We start from the raw sequence: 26,026 nt of genomic DNA, 5'->3' as shown, positions 1-26,026 counted from the left end.
CATAGCCTGAAACAGCTCTGTCCTGCTATGGGAGACTGTCAGTAAAATCCACAAATTTTCAACAATTTAACTTATCCTGTAGTGCTTGGTAACTGGCTATCCTGAACCAGAGGCTAGGAGAAGAAAAGACCTTCCTTCCCAATAAGTTGGGGTAGATCAGGGTTGTTGCCTAGATCGCTCTGCAGTGGCTGAAGAACTAGGAGCAGGGTGAGAGAACAGGAATTCTGTCTCTTTGACAAGGACATAATACCGTTTTTCTGCCCCTTTAGAGATGGGGATTCAGGTAGCTTGGATATTCTAGACCACCCAAGCCGGTTCCAGGATGGCTTCATTAACTGGGAGGGCTATTGTACTGGAGCATGTCTACGAGCTTGGGTTAAGGATCCTGAACCTCCTCAACAGGAATCTGCAGCTCCTGGAATTGATTATAGTCATTGAGGGGAGATGGAAACAAAGTCGCCACCATGTCTGGCACTTAAGATGGCAATCTCATCAGATCTGATGGAAACACTGGATCTGGCACATACTCCTCCTCCTCAGTAGGGTTCAGGGGCCGCTCCAGTTCTCCCTTCAAAGGGGAGGGAAGAGATGACTCCCTAGCAGACCAGACCAACAAGATGGCACTGGTCTGATGGCCCCCAGTATGGCCAAAAGGATGGATCAAATGGGAGTCCCGGTGGTCAACAATTCTGAGGTAGATGGCAAGGTCAAGGTAGGTCACAAGTTGGCCCAAGGTCTTCTGACTGGGTTGGAGGACGAAGACATATAGGTTCATTGGGCAGTTCAGAATCTCCCAATGAAGAAAAAAAAAATCGATTCCAGTTCCAAAAGCAGTGCCCATGGTGCTGCTGGAGGGAAATAGTAGCCCAGAAATGGAATGGGAGACAAACTCCTTCCAAAGGCCAGCTTCTGTGGTGGAGTTGTAACCTCTCTCAAAAGGGAGGGGATCCAAAGAAGTGGGAGACTCTGGGTCTGGGAGAGCAAAGATATCCTCAAGAATAGAGTAGGCCTCAGCTCTTCCCAGAGTGAGAGGATTCCTGTCTGTCTGAACCACTGGAGCCACAGTAAAGAAAGTCTGTGCCACAACCATTGCAGATGGTACTGTGGGTGACAAATGCTCTCAGCGATCAGTCTTCATCAGTGCTGGAGGATCCTGAGTTTGTGCTTGGGAGGTACTGGAGACACCAGTACCACCAGACTGTGATCCACTGCCAGTGAAGGTCCAAAACTAATACTATTGATGGAAAACCACAAGATCTTTAAAATTCTCAACACAGAGCTCACCTCAGACACAAACAACTTAAGCTACGGCTTGAGGCCTTACACAGATCTAGCAATTCACAGCTTGGCCTGATGTCTGGTTGGATGGAGCAGGAACAATAACATTTCTAGTCTGGTCCTTATCCCTTCCTTCAACACTCAAACCTGGTTACACTGAGAGCTCCCAATCTTAAAGTCAGATGGCTTGGGATGTGTATATTTTAAAACACACATTTCAACGCATCACCAGATCACCTTCCAAAAACACCACAAATTACAACTGCACAGATAAATTAATCAAGCAGGAGTTCAAATCATGGACATTTGCCTTCCAGTAATAAAAAATATGAACCATTGTTCACTTAACAGTCTTGATTTCAACTCAAGTCAATACAGACCCTTGACAGGCTGAGATTAAAACACAGAATTATTTGCTCCATTTAAATTTTCCTGGGTGAGGAATTTTGAAAAACATTTTGAATCCATTTACTTAATTTCAGATTGTAATCTCTTTCAGGCAGGGACTGTATTTGTTCTGTGGTTGTACAGCACCTGGGTTTCTGGTCTATGATTGGGGTGCCTAAGCACTATGGTAATACAAATAATAAAGAACAAGTGGTTTTATTCATCAATATTCAATTCTCAAGCAACAACAAAAAACTGTAACTTGTCCTTTTCCCCAATTAAGTGTTCCAGTGTTGCAAATAATACAAAATCAGTCCTAAATACAAGGATGCAAAATCTTCATATTATAATCTCCACTTCACCCAAGTTAGTACAATTATATATTTTTTACTGCAAACAGGATTAAACTCAATTGAATTAGACATGACTATAAAATGTTTTCTGATCATCACTCACCAGAAGGCTTTGCCTGTGTCACAAGATGGAGCTGCTGAACATATGCCTCGAGTTCTCTCACTCTGTCAGGTACCTCTTTGAACAACTATAGCACAGCATGGAAGGGCAAAAAAACATAAGGCTGTTTGCTTTTTAACAGCTACAAAGAAACACTCATTAACATTGCTAAAATATTGATCACAAAATATACTAAAATACTAACGCTATGTTTACAATGAAGATTTCTTCAGACAGCAAACAAAGCGCCATAAACACCTATAATTTAATAACCGCAAGCAATGTCACCCTGTGCTCAGATAAGAGTTTTATTTCTATCTATATACAGTGTAGTGTTTTATATACGTGTGCACGCCTGAGTTAAGTTTGCGTCAAACAGAACAGCATTTAGACACAGGTCAGACAATCTTTTCTATTCTTTTCTGCCCAAGTACCCAAGCTGTGATGCATTCCCTACTAGCTGAGATATTAGCAGAGGCACACAAGGTGTACCAAAATATGAGGTGAGGTTTTTAAAAAATATATAAAAATTATCCGACTACTAGAGCCAATCAAATTTAGTTACACTATTATTTTGGGGAAAGGAAAGGAAGAGGGTTACTTGGCTTGAGGAGGCAGTGAGAGAGATACAGGAATCTTTTTTCCTCCCCACAGCTACCAAATCCCTCTTCCCCTTAGCAAATATTCAGATTCCTGACCCACAATCAAACTGTCCCATCAATCTTCACACATAACCTCAAACACACTACTCCAGTCTCTGGTATTCTCCTAACTTCATCAGGTCATCAAGCCAAAGAGGTCACATTTCATTAGAATTTCTAATTCCTACTATCTAAAAGGAAAGAGAATCCAGGTAAGACATGACCCACCACACTTCCAAACTCAAGTTACATGGGGTTTTATTTAATATTTGCTATGATAATTGCAAACATTCAATTTCTTATTAAAAATATCTTTTGAAATGTCAATTTCTAATTGATACTTTACAGCTTGTTTAAAAAAAAACTGTCTCATTCTAGCTCTTTGAAGGAAAACCAGTTCAACCAGAAAGATCTAAACCAAAGGAGAATTCATACTGATTGAACAATTTTTACATGAGCTTAGCACTTAGACATGGAACAGTACTTACGCTCTACACTTTGGAGTCTAGCCTTCCCTTGATGTGCATGGACAGCTTCCAAAAGCATTAGTGGGAGTCACACATGTATGGAAAGGAGGACAGATCTCTATCTAATAAACTAGTAGTCATGCTGACTATACATAATTAATATGGAGAAAATACACACCTTGTTCCACTTCATATTGATAGTCCTTAAGGTGTCAGAAATTCTCTCTTTTTCCTGAAAACCAACGATTTTATCTGAAAGTACCTCAGATTCAGTTCTGTTCAACCATTTCAGTTTTTCTCCTTGTACTTCCATTTCCTCAGTTAAGACCTACAGGGAGCAAGAGAGACTTTAGTTTGAAGATGGCTGTGCGTGTGAATGCACGTGCGCGCGCACACACACGCAAATAAATGTTTAGTTAACTGAAGAATGTGACATTTGGAGAGTTGATTAGGAAAAATTAACCAAATCAAACAGCATATAAACTAGAGATCTAGTAACTAAAGCCCTGCGTGGATATTTGTATCCGCATCCAATCTACAATCCACAAACATGGTCTACAGATATCCGCAGATTTGCAGGGCTCTACTAACAACATCCTAAACAGAAAACATTCAGAGTATTTAAAAGCTTTACTTGATTATCAGAGTTTATTTTCTTCCTGCATAAAACACAAAAATCTGAGGAACTGAAACTAAAAGAGAATAGCAAAGGGATCTGCTTTTATACATTACTCATGAAAGTTACTCAACTGCTATATGCATACTTTGGTTTGGTTACCTTTTGGTGTGGCCAATATATTTAAATTATAAAGCACTGATTATCTGTCTCCCCACCTCAGTTAAAACTACAGTCTGTACCAGTTTTCAAGTCTTTAAAAACTAAGGCCGCAATCCTGCAACAAGCTCCATACAAGCAGACAAGGTGGGGAGAGGGGGAAATAGAGATTAAGAAGAAATTTTAAAGTTACCCTTTAAAAAACCTCATATCTTATTTTGACCCCTGAATCTTCCCCCATTATGCACTCTTGCCTGTGTTAATGTTACATCCAGCAAAAAGTTTGTCCTGTGTGTAGTCCTCAACTGACATCAATGGGATTATACATGGGGAAAACTGTGTGTATTCAGGGCCTTAAACTGTAAGCACTGCACAACAGGGACCAGGTTGTCTATTTGTCTGTAAAGCACCTAGCGCAACTAGATAAATAATTACATTGTTAACAACAAGGAGAACACGTATGCAACCATTTATCCATCCACATTTTTATATATTGATGCCCCTCATCAGAATATCTGAGTGCCTATAATAATCATTAGTAATACTTTCCTAGCCGGGTTCTGGCTCCAAGTGTGAGCAGGGAGAATATAATGATCAGGAAATGATAAGATTAGCTTTGATAACTGCTGGTTGGGCACTATACAATAAACTGCACTTGAATGAACAATTGATGTAATTTTAACCAATTTACTTCATTTAAACAGATTTGAAGGAAGTTTGATTTTTGTATTCTATTTGGGACTATTAATTGAAATTTCAACCAAGCAGCATTGCCAGACAGACTGATCTGTTCCGTTCTATTCAGGTCCTGATAGCATTCTCTTATTATCATGCTCACAGATACAACAGTATTATGTTATCAATGTTTAACACTGATAAAATTTAAAACACAACCAAAAGTATTCCATGCTGACTAAAGGACTATTAAAGAAATATTCAGCTTCCCAGTAACAGGACACAGGTGTCATTATTTACAAGTATTTGAATTGATTATTTACTTGCTTATCTTCCTTAAAGTTCAATAAAACATTGACACACATTGGATAACTTTATAGTAATCAAATGCATTGTGATATTAATTATAACTTCCTACATTTCAATCTCAAAAATGTTAAAACAACTCACTTTGACAAGTAAAAACATCACTTTAAACAAATTATAATTTCACGCCTTTGTTATAATTTTTATGGTATTCAGTCTGTTTAGTCGCATGAAGATATATGATGTTCTGCAATTGCCCTTACTACATTTCATGTGCCACAAATTCTTTTTCTGAAGTGCCAGCTGTTTTTGAACTGAGAATGTAACAAAAACACTCTAAGGTTCCACAGCATAAGTGTGTGCTGACTTACTGCATCCAATGGCATCTTCTCCTACCTCATACGCAACTCTCAACTGGCCCTCAGTAAAAGCTGTCCCTTATTTTGGTAATTAATCCCATGTCACTTTATGCAATATTATTTTTCTTGTGCCTCTCCTCATTTTTGGATATTTGACCCACATTTGGACATGGCAGATTCAGAATTAGTGAAAGACACACATGCACTCATACACATTTTAATCTATCTTGCCTTTAATTCTTGCAGGTTTTCTTCATGGTTGAATGTAGGTCTCATTTCCAGGGAATTTTCTACATTTTCCAACCAGCAACTAAACTCATCCAGCTTCTTCCTGTAGTCCATTAGTTGCTGATTCTCTCCTTTCAGTCTAAAAAACACAAATCCGACAGCAGCTAACAGACCAAAATGAAGCAAATCAATATACATGATCAAATGGAGACAACTTGATTAAAGTGGAAAATACATATTTATTGAGAAAGATACTTGCAGCAAATCTAATGTTTACAAAATTTCACGTTCAAATACTAAAGCCTGTTGAGGTGTGAGATATGCTGCCATAGCTGCTAACAGTATGTACCATTCCCAGACTACCTCCAATATGACATGCAGCTCTCTGTTTTACACTAATGACAGTTACCAAAAGAGTTGGTTTTGCTGATCAAAGGATTCTTTCCTCAACCATAAAAAAGCAAATCACATTCAAATAACTATGGCTTAAACTTTACTTTAAAAATCTCCAAATAGGTTTTTCCAAAAATCTGTATAAAATATTAATTTTAAAAGTTCACATGAACCAAGACATCAGAAAGCCAAGTTTCAGAAATTACTAGGGCCTAATTGCTATAAGCCACTAAAAGACCATTGTTTGTGAAAATATTCAGGAGAGCCTCTAAACATGCAAACATTGGGAAGGACAATTTTTTGTAGCACATGAAAACTTACTCAGGTTTTGCCTAATAAAATAATCAAGAAGATTTTATTTATTTTCTATATGCAGCAGCAAAGACTTAAAATTAGATTTGTTTCAGAAAACACAAAAATAGTATTATGAGGATTTAGCTTCACAATTTCCACTAAAATTAATGACACATGGGGATTTCATATCCCACATAGAAACACTGAAAATGTGCACATTTATATCAGACTGCCCTTGAACTCTGATCTTTTACAAAAAATTTACAGTAATAAATGGATTCTGATCTTTATATTCTCTGATTATATTCTCTCCTTCAAAACAGATTCTGATCTTATTTATAAACTGTCCATTCAGATAAACAAACGATTGTGTATGAAGCTTTCAACTCTTACAAACAATATATTTTCTTTTTGTGTCCTCTATTACTTCATTTTTGGATTTCAGACAATATGTTCAGGTTAATGCAATGTAAAGATCAGCAGAAATGTACTTACAGCTAATTCCTCTGGGTGAGGTTGAACTGAATGAGCAGTGGTCCCTCCAAATAATCTGATTTTGCAGTGAAGCCATTTTAAACAGAGAAAATTGTAGGGAGGGGAAAGAGGTGGGCTTGTGTTTGTTCGTGTTAACAGCAATCTGAGTAGTCAATTGCTGATGCTTTTATGAGAAAGTGGTTCTATGAGGCAGTTTGAAAACGGGGTCTAAATGTCAGGAAAATTCAGCCTAATGAATAGTGTGCAATAGAAACCTATACCTCCTCTGGAGTCTTCTAAATGAGATTCTCCCCATCATATCTGCTCAGACACCCAAATTTCTGATTAACTTATTACCTCTGTTGTCTATCCATGATCTCAGCAGTAATTGCTTTCCAGCGTTTATTTAACCCCGCCAGTTTTTCCTGCAGGAAGCTCCCATCTGTAGTGGAGAGTTTCTGTATGATTCCTTCCCCAGTTCTGTTCAGTGTTGAAAAGCTGGTCTGATGACTGCTGACTCCTTCTTCAAGTTCCTGTCACAAGTATGAAAACCACGCAGAATTTTATTACTGACCTAAACTGACTTTGATTTATGGCTTATAACATTGAGAATGCATCCTGGCTGCATATTATTTTACCAAAAAGAGCATTTTAAACTACTTTGCATCAACAATCTGCAGCTTTAAAAGAATGATTAAATGTTTGTTATTAAGTCTAGGCCAACTTACAAATAAATATAATTTTAAAAAGACTGATACACAATTGGCTATTGACTACAACTGAATATAAAGGAACTGACTTTTAAATGGTTAGCATTAGTATCTACATTCATGCCTGATGTTTAAGTGCTACATTTTTCTTTTTTTTTCTTTTTTTTCTTTTTTTTTTTTTAAGATTGCCCACAGATTGTGACCTTTTCACCAGTTCTTCTCCGAACTTGTGTGCACACTGTAGTTGTAACCTTACAACACTTTAGCTAGGATAATTTTGGCAATGCTGCCATGATCTGCAGATATCACAAAAAATCCAGGCAACTTAAGCTTACATTATTAGTATAGATCTCTTTGCAACTAGAACAAAACTGATGATGATTCAAGGAAGAGAAAGGAAATGCCCTACAAGAAAACTCCCAATAGCACTAAAAACAAGAATAAAATACAAGCAATACTCAGTGGATCATAAATTTCTCCTGTAAAAAACAGCTATTTAACATTTGGATTTCTAAAATATAGATAGCTGCACATTGCAAAGGTATTGTTTTGTTTTGGATTTATTTTAAAGTTATGCTTTAGTCTCTTGCTTTTACAAAATTAAATAAAGATTTTAGCTAAACTGAAAAATTGCTTCCCCTTTATGATGATACATGAGAAGAACCAGGAAAACAAAATTTGAAGAGGTAAAACTAAAGCAAATAATATTACATTTTTCTTTTTTTCTGGAGTCTTTATACAAAACAGTTGTGCTTGCTTTCTACTCAGATTGGGAAACTAAATCCCGCAATGGACAATTATAGATATACTAATTATTTTTAAAAGTATACCCAATTACGGAGTACAGTACACATTAATTCTAATATATTTTAAAATGTAGCCAACTGAACCTTCATATAGGGGGAAAAAAAATCAATAGAAGACAGAAAATAAGGCTTATGTCCCTAACTCCTGATTAAAACTTTTACATTTATAATCTAATTTAAAACAAAAAATCAACTGAAATTACAACCAGAAAAACAAATTTCAAGTTATACACAGACATTTTCCTGCACAACTTTAGAGGACCACCACAATTTCAAGTATATATTTTTATTCATGGGCAGATTTGAATTTTTGGCTCAAATCCATGCTAAACTTTTGTCAGCTTTCCTGTCCTCTGACTGAATGCCACATACCTGCTGATGCATCCCAGCGGTCTCCAAATCCAGGCTACCGTCTGGAGCATGGGCATCAGCCAGTAATCCTTCAGCTTCTGTTATCCACTGTGTGAGGTCATTGAGATCACAATGGAACTGCCTCCAGTCTTCAACTGCTCTGTCAAAACAACTGTTGGGGAACAAGAAAGGGTTTCAAAATTACCTGGACTGTTTCAGGGAAAAGAGATGGGCTGACCTGTTTATATTTAATCTTGAGAGTAGTTAATTCAAAACAACTTGCCCTGCAAAACAGAAAGGCCTGATATATTACAGTTAAGTAAGTCTTGTACACTGAACAGTTCCTGTCATTGCACTGACTGCGAAAGCCAACCACGCAAACCTTCTAAATTGAAGGAGCTGAGGGCAGGGCCAAGGAATATTTGGTTTCCATTACTGGGGAAATAAAGATTAATTAGCTGCAGCAAAACTGGTCTGCATACATCAGAGGGCATGAAAAATTAAATATGATGAATAGCTCAGCTTGGGTTTTTTGCTCACAAAACCATGATTTCCTGCTGCCAGAAGACTTAAAGAGTGAAGCTGATCTTCATCACACTGCACTGATTGAGAGTGTTACCACTCCACTTCAACTGGATCAGAAAAAGGCCTGCATGCAGTAGGTCCCACAGAACTTATTACACAGTAAGTTTCAATATATTTTATTTTTGCAGCATCATATTAGTGCTAAGTTTAACTTAACAGGCAAACATTTTCTCTGGCATGCAAAAGGTCAAGTACAGTCGTAGTATAAACAACATGTTTTCATACTAGCTAAATGGACAGTGACAGTAGGCTGACAAATAAATAAATAAATTCCTTTAACAAAACCAAGAATATACTCTTTGGAAAAGCATCTTAGCCAGGCACATGACTTTTATAATTTGGTGAGTGCTGACAGTTTTTCTGTACTGTACAGTAGATAAGACCTCTATCCCCAAAGGATTTACAGTCCATGTAAGACAGACAATACAGAAGAGATATATAACACACTGATGGACTAGATCATGTCCCACTTCAAAATAGTGCCTTTTGTTTGCCTTTATAAAATATAAAACAGAGGGCAGATATCTTCAGCTGACGTAAATCTGCATAGCTACATTAATGGATCTGAAGTTGAAGATCTGGTATGAGTTTACGAAGGCAGTTCATTTTTAAAGAGAGCAATTAAGCCATGGTACTAGTTTGCACAGTAGGAGCGTGAACCATTTTTCCATAAACTTCAATAGGAGTTGGATCTGGAGTTCCACTAGAGAGGAAAACCTCATAATTCTTATGTATATAATGATGTTTAATAAGAAATAAGTTTCACTTGTCTTTAAGTCATGAGATACCAAACCCTACAGATGTGAACCAATTTCAAACTGCGAACACATAGCATCTTTTTACCAATCTCAAATTTTTCTTTGGTTTCACACACTAATATATATTTAATTCATCCTTATATTTTTGAATTCATTGATTCTGACTGGCCATCTTTGTAGACAGATTTGGAGTTCCTGTATAAGCTCAGATATAGCTTGATTTAATTGTGTTCCATCAGGAAATACCAAATCTAAGTTTAACGAGCGAGTCTCATGACCACTGTGCTTCAGTTATTTACTTGCAGTGATTTAAAAAAAGTTTCAATTTCAGTTGTTGCTGATAGAGATAGATCTAATCTTTGCCAAGACTCATGCATATTTCCTAGCCTAGATTTTTTTTTTAAATGTTTGTTTTACTTTGTTTGTATGGCTTAGTTTTAACTATCAAGGTCAGTTAAATTGAGTTGGCTTACATCTTACAATGGTGGAAGGAGGGGCTTCAGCTTGTAAACATGAATATTCTCTCAAACCGAAATCTGTACAACCTATTTAGAAAATGAGCAGCATTTAATTTACATACAACTTTAGACTAGATCAGTGGTTCTCAACCTATTTACCCCTGTGGGATGCATATGCAGCTTTGTGTATGTCATGTGGGCAGCATCTACATAATATATAAACTACCTGTATGGCCCTGAGGCTGTCACATGGGCTGCTGCTCTGTGCTAATTGAGCCACGAGAAGCCTGCAGGTTTATGAACCATTGAACTAGGTACAAGCGTTTTTTCTTCAGAGATCACGGTTTATTGTTCATCTTTTAAAAGCCAGTGAATGAGAATGCAACACCTTCTGATTTCTTCAAATAAACTGTTATAATATCCTGACAGTGATATTTTAAGAACCAGGGGCCTGGTCAGCTTCTCCAAATGGCTCCTTCACATTAGTATATATAGTGAATTTTACATTTAATTTATTCATATAAAAAAAATACCCCCCCCAAAAAATCAAGAAACACACACATTGGCAAGGTTTCTTTTTTCACTAATTCCTAATATCTGCTTTGACTTCCCACATATATCTTAAGAAATTAACCCAGTAAAATGATCCCTACAACTAAATGGGAAAACTAGTTCTCTTTTATTGCCAATGTGCTTTTTGGAGGCTTAGAAAATGAACACATTGGTCCGAGGATATTACTTCATGTAATACTTAGTTTACTTACTATTTAAATGGTTATTCAAACAATACCGTGTTATTTTAAAATACCTTTTTGCCTCATAAATAAGTGACATTCATTATTTGTTTGCATGACTTTTTTAAAACCTTATCAACCTTTAAAACTTCCATTAATGAATATAATCTGTCTCACGAGTAACCAGTTTTGCTTTTATTCTCCTTCCCTTGCAAAAATTATACCTATCTATAACTCATGGGCAGACCAGAGATTTCCATAAACTGTTTTGTAACAGAACACACTTAATGCTTCTATATAAATAAGAATTTAATGAGCTCCCGCATTTTAACATTCTCATTTTGTATTAACTCTTCAGTTACACCAACATTTGGACTGTCCAGAAAAAGGTTTACAGAGCTTTGTGAGCACACCAAAATTTTCACCCTGCTCTGAACAGAATACATATAGCTAGTACATAGTCCAAACCTAGTCTAACGGAATTTGCTTTTGCAAGTAGTTGAAACAACTTAAGTCCAAGCCCAGGCTTTCTCACTAAACTTGGTTGTTGCTCAGTTTCCCTGCAGGAAAAGCCCAGTTACCTATACAATAGCTATTGTTCTTCAAGATGTGTTGAGTACATATGCATTCCACTGCAGGTTTTCGTGTGCCTAATACACTCACGTTGGAGACTTTTGACAGCAGTACCACTAAGCGGTGCATGATGTGCCCCTGCTCTCCTCATGTTCCAAGTTTAAGGCATGTCTGCCTCCTCCCTTTCTGTTCCTTCAGCCCACTGCAATGTGCGTAGTAGAAGGGAAAGTGGGAGGGTTGTGGAACATATATGTGCACAACGTACCTCAAAGAACTGCAGTTACTGTACTAGTAACCATTTTTTCTGAGAATTCAACCCCATGCCATGAAGTAGAGAGATTGGAAGTTGGGATGCAAAGATTTGGCCTGATTCTGAGACAGGAGATTCTTGACCAAAGAGAAAGTAATCAGTGACCAAACGGAGAGCTGATGTAGGTCCATGAACCAATATTGTCTTGGCCACACCTGGACCATGAGGATTAATGTTACTTTGTCTCTTTTCAGTTTCCTGAGTATCCTTGGAATGAGAGGAACTAGAGGAATGCACAAAAAGATGACAAATGACTGGACTTTGGTCCCAGCGTGACCAATAAGCTTGTGCCTGCAGCTGACCGAGATGGACCCCCAGACTTTGGTAGATACATCTGTTACCAGAGTTACAGCTGGTTCTGGGGAGAGACATGGAACTCCTTTGCACTCGCATTAAAATATTCCTACAAAATCAAACAGACTTACCTCTTCTGATCATTGTACATCCTATTAATTCTGTCCCACTCTGCATTCAGCTGTGTTAGTGCATCTCCTATTTGAATTGCTTCAGGTCCAGATGCTTCCAGTATAACATCAGGTTGTTTCTCATGAATGACTGCAATCTGGTCCCCAAGTTTGTCCAAAACATCTTTTATATTCTACAAGCACAATGATGGCACCAACCCATTAGTAAAGTCAACACCAGCAGGAAACAAGAATAGTCAATAGCCCCATCAAAAAACATTGTGAATATTGCCAGTTGAACACCCAGAAATGGAAGTCACTGGCTATCATGGGAAGAGCACTAACAGTTGATAAATCAACAGAGAAAAACTGTTTTCAGTTGCACCTTTTTAATCTTCTATTCTTTCCACAAGCTTATAAGAGGACAACATATACATTTACAGCCAAGCAGTTTTTAAGTTAAAGGAACAGAAGTAATAGAGTGAACTTCACTTTTTCTCTTCTTCTTTTGAGCAAAGATTACACTCGCAATACACTAAAGGTTAATTTTTCTCTTTCTTCCTCATCTCATCAAAACTTCCTTTGAAGTCTCATAAGAAAAGGGGTAGTTTAAATTACTCCCCGCACAATTTCTGACATACCCAGAACTGCATTAAAAGTAATGTGAACATTTTAACTTTAAAGGACAAAAAGATTTCAGAGTTAATACTGCCAATTCCAAAACATATTGCAGTATTGTGTCTAGGTGTTCCAGAACCTTACAGAGTTCTGGCACTATTCTGAGACTTCTCCATGATCTAGATACAATGGCATATGGGTGAAATAGCAGACTTTATCAATTGTAATTTCCATAAATTCCACACACTTCTGCATGCTATTTGTCTTCCAAAATGTATTTTAAATAATGTGAGATTGTCAAAAAGAAAAATGTATGGGACATTATTACCTAAAACTATGATGAGCCTTTTTAAACCCATGCAGTATTACTATCATCACTGGAATTCCTCCTCTGTGGGTGCACATATACAGCAAGGAGGGAATAGGGACTGAAAACAGCATGATCATCAAAATAGATCAAAACACCCCACCCTGACAAGGCATGATGTTATAGTTATGTATGCTTTTGAAAACCTTTGGGTTAGCAATAGTAATTGCTTTTCTCAGTGAAACAGTTCAGCTATTTTAATTCTCCCTTGCTCCAAAATCTAAGAAATAGTACTAGTCCAGGGGTCCTCAGACTGTGGTCTATAGAGAGCTGGTGAGTCACATGTTGCTAGCTCTTTCTCCTTGTTTCCAGCTACTTTTATAACACTTTGCAAAGAAATTACAAAGAAGCACCGAGACATGTATACAAGCAGCAGGCAACAAGCAAAAGTAGCAGTCAGCCTAGCTACCTCTGTTAGGGGACATCGCTACAAAGGAAAGCTTGTGCAGGCAATGGGAAACATCAGAAGGCAAAGAAACATGCATGGAACAGAGACATAGATGTGGGATGAGGAATGAAATGAAAAATAAAAGGAGACCAGGTATAAGCTTCAAAAACTTTCAAAGTAAATGGGACTTAGACGTCCTGAGTATCTAATTCACTTCTGAAAATGGACTTAGGTGCTTTGGAAAATTTTACCCAGCAAGTTACTTTTTCAAAAACAAAAATTAATGATGTGAGTAGTCCCATTGACTTCAATTGGGATGAGTTATGTGCTTAGGTGCTGAATTGGGACAGGAGTATTTTCATGCTTAAAGTTAAACATGTGGTTTGCTTACTCAAACCTTATTTGTAGTAAGCTCAGCTATGAACAAATACTTTCCTAATACTTTTCCAAATAAGTAACGGCTGCGGTTACTACAGGGATACATGTATGAAATCACGGTTGAGACAGTGGAAGGGAAGTTGACCCATTAGGCTCTCTCTCTTTAAATAAGGTGTTGATCACACTATGAAAAAAATTGTAATCCCTGTAGCAGTCAATATTTATAACAGACAACTATAAAATTTCACTGAAAGAAGAAAACCACTTCTCATGTCTCTACTTTCCATTTCAAACTTGAGTGTTTCAAATTGAGAAAGAGAAAATATGCACTGACACGTGACAGTTACCAATATCAGCTACAGTGGGAAGGACACAAGTAGGATTTATTTATTATTTTCCACATGATATATATTGAACCACTATACTACACAAGCTGAAAATGTAACCACTGAATCATTTCATGGTTTTCATCCCTTTTTGTTGCTCTTTTAGCAATACAGCACTTCAATTTGCAATACCTTCAGTGAATCTTCCTGCGTAGAGAAGTCCTCATAGACACCAGTGTTTAGCTCTGGTGCATTCAGCAACAGTTCAACATCAGCCATGGCCAGCAAAACTCTGTTAATTTCAACAAGGTATTCAGTAGGGAAGGGAGAGGCCCTAATTCCTGATGGATAGCTGCCTTTTAACCTCAGGACTGAGATTGCCTAAAGAAACATAAAAAGTCATTTAATTATTCATTCTTCTCAATTTAATACATTTTGGAAAAAGAGAAATCCTAAACAAAAGGCTACTGTTAAAAATGAAAAATTTCTACTATATTCAGAGTAGGCATTTTCTAAATTAAAAACAAAAAACATCAGAGTTCTTTCTATCCTTTTCAAAATTACTCAATCCCACAGAGGGCCATCAGGATTATACCAGCAATTAATTTATTTTTTTTAAATCCCTTTTTAATAAAAGGAATCAATTTTTTAGTTCTCCCACCTTCATTTTTATACCTCATGCCAAAAGGTATAACACTTTTTCTCCATGAACTCATATTTACAGGAAACAAATGGAAACAAAAGATAGTCTCTGCTTTCCTGGTTGTCAGTGCTTTACTGAAGACAAAACAGAGTTGTAAATTTACTCCAGCACATCCCACCATTTTGCCTCCTCCAGTCTTCTTAGCACTTTTTGCTCCCAAAAGTATTTTTAAATATCCTCTCGTAAGTCTTGAGCTTTGCATGGGATGACTAAGACCCTACAAAGATTTAAAAGCATGTGAGCACTTTTCCAGCAATATTCTTGCTGAAAGGTGCTTACATGGTTTCCACCATCATAGTTGGTGCCTCACTTTCCCTCATAATGCCAAAAAACTGTGCAATTGAGTTCCATGTTTGTATGCATACAGTATCTACTGTATCCATTTTGCAGCCACAAGAGATTAGCAACTTCTTGGGCCTCTGGAATCGTCTGATATGGTTCTATAGACCACAATCTATATGGGTGAGTTCCCAGTTAATAGAGAGGGAAGCACTGGAGGTGGTAAAATGTGGCTTTCTTCTATGGCATATGATATAGATGACATAAGTGCACTGGAGAGTTCCTGGAAATTAGCTCCACGTAGCCTAAGTTGCATTGTTGCCATATCTGGCAAAGACAGTAGTTACAGGTATATAAAACAGATTTTCTGTGGGCTGAAACATCCTGGAAATAATTTCCTGTTTCAAAAGCTTGTTAATGGACAGAGGACACTGTGTTGCCATCACTGAAAACACCAGAGCTTTAACATCAACCGTAAAAATTAAAATCTTGCAATGAACATTCTCTGCTTCACCTGGTGTTTGTATAACACACTATCATGGTTACAAGAAGCAAATGAGTTGAGAACACTGCATGAAGGCACAATGAGTATCAGAACTCTATATTATTTGCAAGTTCCTTTGTGTTTTGAGCAAATGACTTAGTAAGGAAATTGGAGAGGAAATGAAAGAGTTCTCTCTTATAGGTAAGAGGTTGTACCAGTTTACTGAAGTGCCTACAGAACCAGTGTCCTATTTGGACTCCAATTCAATGCCAAATCTACTTGTACCTTTTAAAATATATAACAGTCCCACACTATACTTTGGGAGCAGTAGGGGAGATAGAGGGTGAAGTGAGGCTGAGTGTAATCTTCTAAAAAGTGTTCTGTTTAATGACAGCAGTAAGAACATTGGTAACTTCAATGCCTTTAATTAATCACCTCCACTGAATTTTGTAGACAGTGAATAGATCACTCTTAGTACCAACATTAAGTGTTGCTGCCAGTTAGCATGATGGTAGAAACACATATCAGAAGAATTAATCTAAATTTGCATCCTGAGTCTACCACTCTATATAGAAACCATGAGAAAAATTCCAAGTTACTCTAAAATTCATGATTGGGTTTTTTGGTAAGCTCACTTCAGGTGTTCAGCGACCAAAGCAGGGTAATTAACTACATCAGTAACAGCATGAAGTGGCATTTTTTCTTTCGTTAAGCTATTAAAAGTGATTTTCAAAAAATGCCTCTACTTACAAAAGGTCTCTTCTGCAGTTGGGTCTGCAATCCTTAGAACAGCAAAGAGTCTTGTGGCACCTTATAGACTAACAGACGTTTTGGAGCATGAGCTTTTGTGGGTAAATACCCACTTCGTCGGATGCATCCGACGAAGTGGGTATTTACCCACGAAAGCTCAAGCTCCAAAACGTCTGTTAGTCTATAAGGTGCCACAAGACTCTTTGCTGCTTTTACAGATCCAGACTAACACGGCTACCTCTCTGATACTTCAATCCTTAGAACAGTATTGAGGAAGATCAGTTTTTTGTGCTCCACTGCAAATGGACAGCCCAGTTCTTCAATCTCAGGAAGATTGAAGGAAAATAGACAACTTTTGCAATTGATAGCTGCTGTTCATCGGTGATATTTTGCATTTTCTTCCTCCCATTGTGCTGCTAAACCTCTTACAGTTGCCAAATCACTCAAGCAACATCTGGCCTAGTCATCACACACTACCCAAATGTACTTCACTTGTCAGTGAGACAAACAGCTCTCCTTCTCCCTTGAGATAATAATTCTGTGTTTGATCAGTAGCAGTGGCTGAGAAAACACACTTGGTTCTTTCACTCTATGAACTTGTAAAGCTTAAAGTTGTATTCAATGTCTGGATGTTTCTGGGCACCTTAAACATGTTGTTCAAATTAATTAGAATCCAGTGGGCATAATTTGTGTGGTCAAGAGTAAAAGAACCATAGAAGAAGCTCAAGTCAGGGCATCTAGCTGTTGAATGAAGTTTATCTCAGGTACTGAACACTTCTAAGAAAGGATGCCAAATTGCAGTGCTAGCACTGTACTGAAACTGGAAACATCTAGGTGCTGCCATGAGACTGCTAATTCATATGTTATGTCTCAGCCATTTATCATGCACACACAAAAATCATGATGTAGAAGCACAAAATTGGCGCTAATGCAATTGAGAGCATAATTAGAACACAGGGGCTTAAAATAATCATAAGAACAGCCATACTGGGTCAGACCAAAGGTCCATCTAGCCCAATATCTTGTCTTCTGACAGTGGCCAATGCCAGGTGCTCCAGAGGGAATGAACAAAACAGGTTATCACCAAGGGACCCATCCCCTGTCACTCATTCCCAGCTTCTGGCAAACAGAGGCTAGGGATGCCCATCCTGGCTAATAGCCATTGATGGACCTATCCTCCATGAATTTATCTAGTTCTTTTTTAACCCTGTTATAGTCTTGGCCTTCACAACATACTCTGGCAGAGTTCCACAGGTTGACTGTGCATTGTGTGAAGAGATACTTCCTTTCATTTGTTTTAAATCTGCTGCCTATTAATTTCATTTGGTGACCCTAGTTCTTGTGTTATGAGGAGCAATAAATAACACTTCCTTTTTTACTTTCTCCACACCAGTCATGATTTTATAGACCTATCATATATCAATAACGACTTTTGATGCAATATTACAATAGTGCATAGGCACTATTAGAAAAAACTCACAACATTTGTGCATATGCTGATTGCGCAATTCTAGAAAATTTATAACCAGTACATGGGCATGCTACTATTTTCAGGGTATCCCTATATGTTCATTTTGTTCACATGCTTTATTACTTCACCAACTTTAGTGATTTAATTCTGAAGACATAAATCCAGCTCTCTTCTGCAGCCATGCAGGCCTCCCTGGCCTTGGAACCAGTGTGTTTCTGCTGCAGAAGGAGAGCCAGTCTCTTTGCATCATCTGCAAAACTCAGAGCCTTGCTCTCTGCAGGCTCTTTCCTCAGCAGTGCACAAGGGGTGGGAGAAGACTGGGAATGGACAAATGCCTAAAAGTCATGTAGGACCACTAAGGTGCAGTAACCCCCATGCTGTGGTTCTGCAGCTACTTCCATGGCAGAGGATGAAGGATGCTACAAATTATTGCAGCTGCATGCCAGTATGCACTGGCCAAATGCAAGACTCTGGATGTCATTCAAATGGATAGTTCTTTTGATTTATCTTCCTGTCCTGCTGCATTATAACATACAATTGTTTACCATCGGGGGCGGGGGGAGGAGGGGGGAGACGCACACTTACGTGGGGTTTGAACTGCATCTGTTGACATGCAGCAAACTGGGTTTCAACTTGTTGCCAGCGCTGACACACACTGGTGTGCTCTGCTTCCCCAACTGGGCCATATTGGGACAGGTTGCTGCTCTTCTTCTGCAAAGCAGTGAATTCCTCACGGTGCTGTTCAAGCTCCTGAAGCAGTTCCTGCAGAGTACACCTAATTACAGCTGTCTGCAATCACTGAAAAGTTATTTCCCCCTTTTCACACATCATTCAATGGGTAAACACGCCAGAGTGGTGTATGTGTATTAATACAGTACTGCTTTATAAATTCAGCTTTTCTCCTCCTTAAATGTGGAGATGCAGAACAAACAAGGCCTGGGGAGGAAAAAACGGTTACTCACCTTTCTGTAACTGTTGTTGAGATATTTTGCTCATATCTATTCCAGTTAGGTGCTTACGCTGCGTGCACGAATGTAGGAAACTTTTTCCCTAGCAGCTACCCGTCAGGTCGGCTGGGGAGCCCCCTGGAGTGGCGCCGATATGGCGTTCTAAGACCCTGCCAGCCTGACCCCCCTTCAGTTCCTTCTTGCCAGCTACTCTGAGAGAGGGGAAGGTGGGTGGGAATGGAAGATATGAGCAACACATCTCAAAGAACAACAGTTACAGAAAGGTGAGTAACCATTTTCTCTTCTTTGAGTGCTTGCTCATATTAATCCCAGTTTGGTGACTCCCAAGCCTTACCTCGGAGGTGGGGTCAGAGTGAAGGAACCACAGATTGGAGGACTGCTCTGCCAAAGACCACATCATCCCAAGAGTGCTGGACGATGGTATAGTGGGACGTGAAGGTGTGAACGGAGGACCACGTGGCAGCCCTGCAGATTTCCTGGAGAGGAATGTGTGCCAGGAAGGCAGCTGACGACGCCTGAGCTCTCATGGAGTGAGGCGTGAGAGCAGGCGGAGGGACGTTTGCCAGGTTATAGCAAGCACGAATGCACCCAGTGATCCACAAAGATATTCGTTGAGAGGAAACCAGGGCGCCTTTCATCCGCTCCGCAAAGGCGACAAACAACTGGGTTGTTTTACGAAAGGGCTTTGTCCGGTCTATATAGAAGGTGAGTGCCCTTCGAACATCAAGAGAATGGAGACGTTCACGAAGGTCAGCATACGGTTTTGAGTAGGAAGATATCCTGGCTCACATGGAAGCGAGACACCACCTTTGGTAGGAAGGCTGGGTGAGGTCTTAGTTGAACTTTATGAAAGACGTTATAGGGCAGCTCACACATGAGAGCCTGTAGTTCAGACACCCGACATGGGGAAGTGATGGCCACTAGAAAGGCGACCTTCCAGGAGAGACAGAGAAGTGAGCAGGAGGCCAGCGGCTCAAAAGGAGGGCCCATAAGGCAAGAGAGGACCAAGTTAAGGTCCCGTGCAGGCAAGGGTGGCTTCGTTGGAGGATGAACTTTCTCCAGGCCTTTAAGGAAACACCACACAACCAGATGTGCAAACACGGAGCGCCCAGCAGCACCTTGGTGAAACGCAGAGATGGCTGCGAGGTGGACCTTAAGGGATCCAAAGGCTAGGTGCTGGTCCTTTAGGAATATCAGGTAGTCCAAGACGCACAGAATTGGAGCCTGAAGCGGGGGCAGCTGGAAAACCTTTTCTGCGTGGCTTCATAGGTAAGCCTGGTTGACAGCTTGCGACTTTCGAGAAGCGTTCAGCCTGGCTTAGCCACGGATCCTTCAGGCCGTGAGGTGGAGCGACTGAAGGTCCTGGTGCAGGAGACGACCGTGGTTTTGAGAGATGAGGTCGGCACTGAGAGGGAGACGCAGGGGAGCCTGGATTGACAGGTCCAGCAGGAACACTGACACAGCCAGGCAGGGGCTACCAGAATGACATCGGCCTTGTCCCGGCGGACCTTGAGGAGCATCTTGTGTACCAACAGAAACAGAGGAAATGCATAAAACAACTGACCCAACCACGTGATCTGGAACACGTCTGCTATCAAGCCCGGGCTGCGACCCCAGAAGGAACAGAAGACCGGGCACTTCCTGTTGAACAAGTCGACTCGGGGAAACCCCCAGGTGTGGAAAATGGAATGAATAATATCCGGACATATCAACCATTCGTGAGTAAGAAAATGCCTGCTCAAGCTGTCCGCTAGAACGTTCTGGACACCTGGCAGGTACGAGACCTGAAGGTTGATGGAGTAGGCTAAGCAGAAGTCCCACCAGAAGGAGGACCTCTTGACAGAGCAGCGATGACCGGGCTCTGCCTTGCTTGTTCAGGTAGAACATGGCCATGGTGTTGTCCGTTAGGACTGCTACGCAGTGGCCCTGCAAGTGGAGGAGAAAGGCTTGGCATGCAAGGCGAATCGCTCTGAGCTGTTTGATGCTGATGTGCAATGACAGCTTGCTCTCGTGCCATAAGCCCTGTGTTGTCAGGTTCCCGAGGTGGGCCCCCCATCCCAGGGCAGATGGGTCTGTGACCAGGGTAAGGGTGGGTTGTGGGGGATGGAACGGGACCCCGGCGCCCACCATCCAAGGATCGAGCCACCATTGTAGGGAGTCGAGTGTGCACTTTGGAACCATGAGGACCATTTCTAGACTGTCGCATCCAGGTCAGTAGGCTGAAGCCAACCACGTCTGTAGCGGCCTGAGTCTTAGTCTGGTGTGCTGCACCATGTAGGTACAGGACGCCATGTGACCCAGCAACCTGAGGCACTGCCTTGCTGTGGTGGTGGGAAACTCGCAGAGGCTGGTAATTATGCTTGCTATAGCCAGGCGCCGTGCTTCCGGAAGGCAAGCCCTTGCTTGGTTTGCGTCCAGGACTGCACCTACAAACTCTATTGTTTGAGTAGGTGCGACGATGGATTTGCTGACATTTACCATGATACCCAAGCGAGTGAACGTTTCCGTGATTAGATGTACCTGAGACTGGAGGGCTGTGAACTGATAGTGGATCTTGCTCACCACAAAGCGGAGGAAACATCTGTGAGGTAGAGTAATTGAAATGTGAAAGCACGCATCTTTCATATCGAGGGCGGCAGACCAGTCTCCCCAATACAGTGAGGGAATGATAGTGGCTAAGGAGACCATACAGAACTTCAGGTTTACGATGTACTTGTTGAGCTCCCTGAGGGCCAGAATAGGCCTTAGGCCTCCCTTTGACTTGAGGACATGGAAATAGTGGAAATAGAAATCCTTGCCCCAGAGCTCCTGAGGAACTTCCTCCACAGCCCCTAGGGCAAGAAGGGATTGAACCTCCTGAATGAGGAGTTGCTTGTGAGAAAGGTCCCTGAAGAGGGATGGGGAAGGGGGGTGGGAGGGCGGGATGGTATGGAATATCCCGTCTGCACCGTGTGGAGGACCCAGTGGTCCGATGTGATATGAGACCAGGCATGGTAGAAACGGAATAGACAGTTCAGAAAGGGATAGCTATCCGGGGTAAGAGCTGGTATTCTGTCCTCTGGAGCACCTTCAAAATGGGTGCTTAGGGCCCGGGGGTGGCTTGGACTGTGCTTGACCTTGCTCGGAGTGGGGGGCAAGACAGTCTACGTTGAGAGTATCTACTTCAACGAGAAAAGTCCTGCCACAGTCTAGGAGGGAAAGGGCATTGCTGGGTGGTCTGGGGTTTAAATGGCTTCCTTTGGTTAGCCGGGGTATGCATTCCTAAGGGTTTAATAGTATTCCTCGTATCCTTTAAGATATGCAGGCGGGAATCGGTTTGTTCTGTAAACAAGCCCTGGCCATCAAAGGGGAGGTCCTGGATAGTGTGCTGAACCTCAGGCGGGAGTCCTGAAGACTGAAGCCAGGCATTCCGCCGCATGGCGATACCTGATGCCAGAGTGTGTGCGGCCGCGGCCGCAGCATCGAGAGAAACTTGGAGGGAAGTCCAAGCAACCAGTTTACCTTCCTCAGCAATGGCCCCCCGTTCTATATAAGCCTCTACTGGGAGAAGCTCTTGAAATTTGAGGACCGCAGACCAAGAGTTAAAAGTGTACCTACTGAGGATCGCTAGCTGGTTAGCAATCCGCAGTGAGAGACCCCCAGTAGAATATTTTTTCTCCCAAAAATGTGCAGCCGCTTAGCGTCCTTTGACTTATCAGCAGGCTCTTGTTGGCCCTGCCTTTCCTTGGCGTTCACTGCATCCACCACAAGCGAGCATGGGGCGGGGTGGGTAAAAAGATATTCATAACCCCTCGTGGGGACAAAGTACTTTCTTTCTACTCCCTTAGCTGTGGGAGGGATAGAGGCCAGGGTTTGCCAGAGAGACTTGGCATTGTTCTGGATGGTTTTATTCATGGGGAGGGCCACCCTGGAAGGCCCCTCCAGGCCTAGAATGTCCACCATAGGGTCGTCCTCCTCCTCCTCAACCTCCTCAATTTGGAGGTTCATATTAAGGGCCATGCGCCTCAATAGTTCTTGAAGGACCCTAAAGTCCATCGGGGGTGGACCAGACGTGGACATGTCAGCCACAGCCTCATCAGGGGAGGATGAAGACGACTCCATTGGAAGGGCCGGTGCAGAGATAGTCTTCTGGTTGGGCATGGGTGGTTCCTCCTGGGCGCCTGGGGTAGCCACTACCACGGGTGCTGGCTCCGCAGGGTGGTCCGGGTCCGGAGGGGGGCAGCTGAGAGTTGCCTCAGGGAACTGGGCGCTCAATTCTGATGGTGGCCGGGCAACTAGGGGGGCTCCCTGGGCCTGGTGATATGCCCAGGGGGTCCAAAATTGCCACTGGGGCTACCAGTTGGGTGCTGGAGGATCTTGGCCGAGGCTCCCCAGGCCCAACTGGGGAATATCCAAGAACCCTGAAGCTCTCTCCGACCTGCTGGAAGGGGACCAAGATCGCAACGGCCAAGGAGGAGCGGTGCACGAGTGAAGCAAAGGTGGCACTGAGTCCCTTGATAGGTGTGGGTCATGCAGGGATCGGTGCCGGGAGGCTGATCACGACCATGACCAGTGCCACGCTGAAGAGTGGCGCCGCAATAGAGAGCGATGCCGCTCTGGTGACCGGTGCTGCGATGGAGTGCAGTGGTGGGCCGGGGGCCGGTGCGACAGTTGATGCGGAGATTAGAGTTCCACTCTGCATCGGTCCAAACAGTGCCGCGAGGTCACTGATCGTGACCTGGATATGGAGTGGGACCATGACCCAGCAATCGATGATAACCTTGAGCAGGAACGGCTCTGAGGATCGGTACTGTGAGACCAGCACCGTGAGTCTAACCAGTGCCGTGAGTCAGACCGGTACCGGGACTCGGAATGGCACCAGGACTCCGAGTGGCGTGGAGATGCTGGTCTGAGGGCTGCCATTCCAAACATTGCCAGTTTACCCTTGGACAGTACCGGGACTTGGGTTGGGGCAGGTGCTGAGGCCAGAGGCACCGGAGCCATCATTTTGATGAACCCTCTGGCGGCCTCGAAGGTAATGTGATCTCTTCCACTTGCACTGTCCCTTGTGCAGGGCTGGGATGAGCAGATCTGGGCCTGGCGGCCTTGTCCTGCTTAGAGGCCTGGTTAGAGTCTTGCTCAGTCGGGACTGGGACAACTGCTTTGGCCCTAACAGGGGGTCCTTCCAAGGCTTGCTTCTTCCCAGCAACCCGGGAATGGGAGCGGTGCTGAGGCGGGTGTTTTTGGGGCCCGGGAGACTGCAGGTCCCGAAATGATGCCGGGATCTTCCACGATGCTGAAGACAGTACTGCAGGAGGGGCACTCTGCACCAAAGCACTTGGGCCCACGTCTTGAGAGGGCCGCAAAGTGGACTCCATCAGGAGTTGCTTGAGTTGAATCTCCCTCTCTTTTCATGTATGGAGCTTGAACGCCTTACAGATTCTACACTTGTCCGCCTGATGGCGCTCCCCCAGACACCTGTGACAGGAATCATGGGGGTCACCCGTAGGCATGGGCTTGTCGCAAGAGTTGCAAGGCTTGAAGCCTTGGGACGGCATGCCCCAGAGCTCCGTAAGGCAGTCATTGATGGGACTGCCCTCAACTACTAAACTATGCTTAATACTATAGGAAACACTTAATGCTAACTAACAACAACTAATCGACAATCAAGATAAGAGAAGCTAAGGATAAGTGGAGCACTTGAGACAAGAAACCACTGTTCCAACAACGGTCACAGGTGGTAAAAAGGAACTGAAGGGGGGTCGGGCTGGCAGGGTCTTAGATGGAACGTCATATTGGCGCCACTCCAGGGGGCTCCCCAGCTGGCCCAACGGGTAGCTGCTAGGGAAAAAGTTTCCGACATCCGTGCACACAGCGCGCACACACCTAACGAATTGATATGAGCAATCACTTGAAGAAGAACAGTAATTTCTGCCTCACGTAATTATGACCCTTAGAACTTGGCTCACTCCAACTAAATATAAGTCTGGTGTTTTTCTTTTAAAAAAATCATAAGCATGGAAGTTTGGCACCAAAAGATAAAAAGCAAATCAAAGATCAAGTGGTAGAACTATTGCCTTGGGAGACGTGACTGGATGAGCTAATTACCTTTTCCATCACTAATTTCCTGCTGAAAGGGCAGGTTTATTAAACATTCTGACCCATATCCTCAATGATATCTAAGGAGTCTAACCCTTATCTCCCTTGATAGCAATAAGCACCTAAATACCTTTGAGGATCTGGGCATCTCTCTTTACAAAATACACATCTTCAATATGAATGGGGAATACGCACTCAGAGCATATATTTGATACAATAAAGGTACCTCTGTTCATCAAGCTTCTACTGTATTCCCATCTTTGCAAATAAACATCCTGTTGGTCAGGGAAATCCAGCATTTCAAACCACTCTTGCCATACACACTGAATTCTGGAAACAGACTTTCATTTGAGTATTGAAATTGCTGTGTCAGTTTTACCTGCTCATTTGAATTAAATCAGTGCAGTCAGTGAGTGCACAAATTTGCCACTTAACTACTGCAAAAGAAATTGCTCACATTTACGAAATCCTGAGGTCTTTTTAAGTAAGATGAACAACAAATACAGAGTAAGAGGAAAAAGAGAGAGCTTTATTTAACTATGAGAGAATATTACTTAAGAGCCTCTAGTGGTTGTGTTCTGACCCAATTAAATGTCAACATCAGTTTATCAGGAAGAGAACAGCATGGGTACCAGCAGCAAATTCCCTTCCAATCTGTAAAATGAACATTTGTTCATGTCAAATAATTTTCTAAAGCTTGGGGGTGAGTGAGGGGAGTAACTAGTTTGAGATCTATGTTTACTTGGTCCTACCATAGTGCGGGTGCTAGACTTGATGATGTCTCAAGGTCCCTTCCA

The 26,026-nt window shown here is 41.7% G+C and overlaps 1 protein-coding gene across 3 annotated transcripts in view; it reads right to left on the bottom strand.

Moving 5' to 3' along the window:
• UTRN (utrophin) overlaps window positions 1-26,026 on the bottom strand; it is a 577,733-nt gene that overhangs the window by 345,703 nt on the left and 206,004 nt on the right. For 2 of the 3 annotated variants that reach the window (XM_045009515.1, XM_045009516.1), the window contains exons 41-48: window positions 18,769-18,945; window positions 14,689-14,877; window positions 12,441-12,613; window positions 8,619-8,769; window positions 7,088-7,263; window positions 5,573-5,708; window positions 3,405-3,554; window positions 2,122-2,206 (exon numbers count right to left, since the gene is read on the bottom strand). In XM_045009515.1, coding sequence (XP_044865450.1) covers window positions 2,122-2,206; window positions 3,405-3,554; window positions 5,573-5,708; window positions 7,088-7,263; window positions 8,619-8,769; window positions 12,441-12,613; window positions 14,689-14,877; window positions 18,769-18,945 — 1,237 coding nt within the window. Of the gene's footprint in view, window positions 1-2,121; window positions 2,207-3,404; window positions 3,555-5,572; window positions 5,709-7,087; window positions 7,264-8,618; window positions 8,770-12,440; window positions 12,614-14,688; window positions 14,878-15,992; window positions 16,014-18,768; window positions 18,946-26,026 lie in introns of those variants that run through there. The other variant, XM_045009517.1, reaches the window with a different exon arrangement.

Source organism: Mauremys mutica, chromosome 3 (genome assembly GCF_020497125.1).
Source record: "Mauremys mutica isolate MM-2020 ecotype Southern chromosome 3, ASM2049712v1, whole genome shotgun sequence".
NCBI lineage: Eukaryota > Metazoa > Chordata > Testudines > Geoemydidae > Mauremys > Mauremys mutica.
This window is presented reverse-complemented; position numbering and strand designations above follow the sequence as displayed.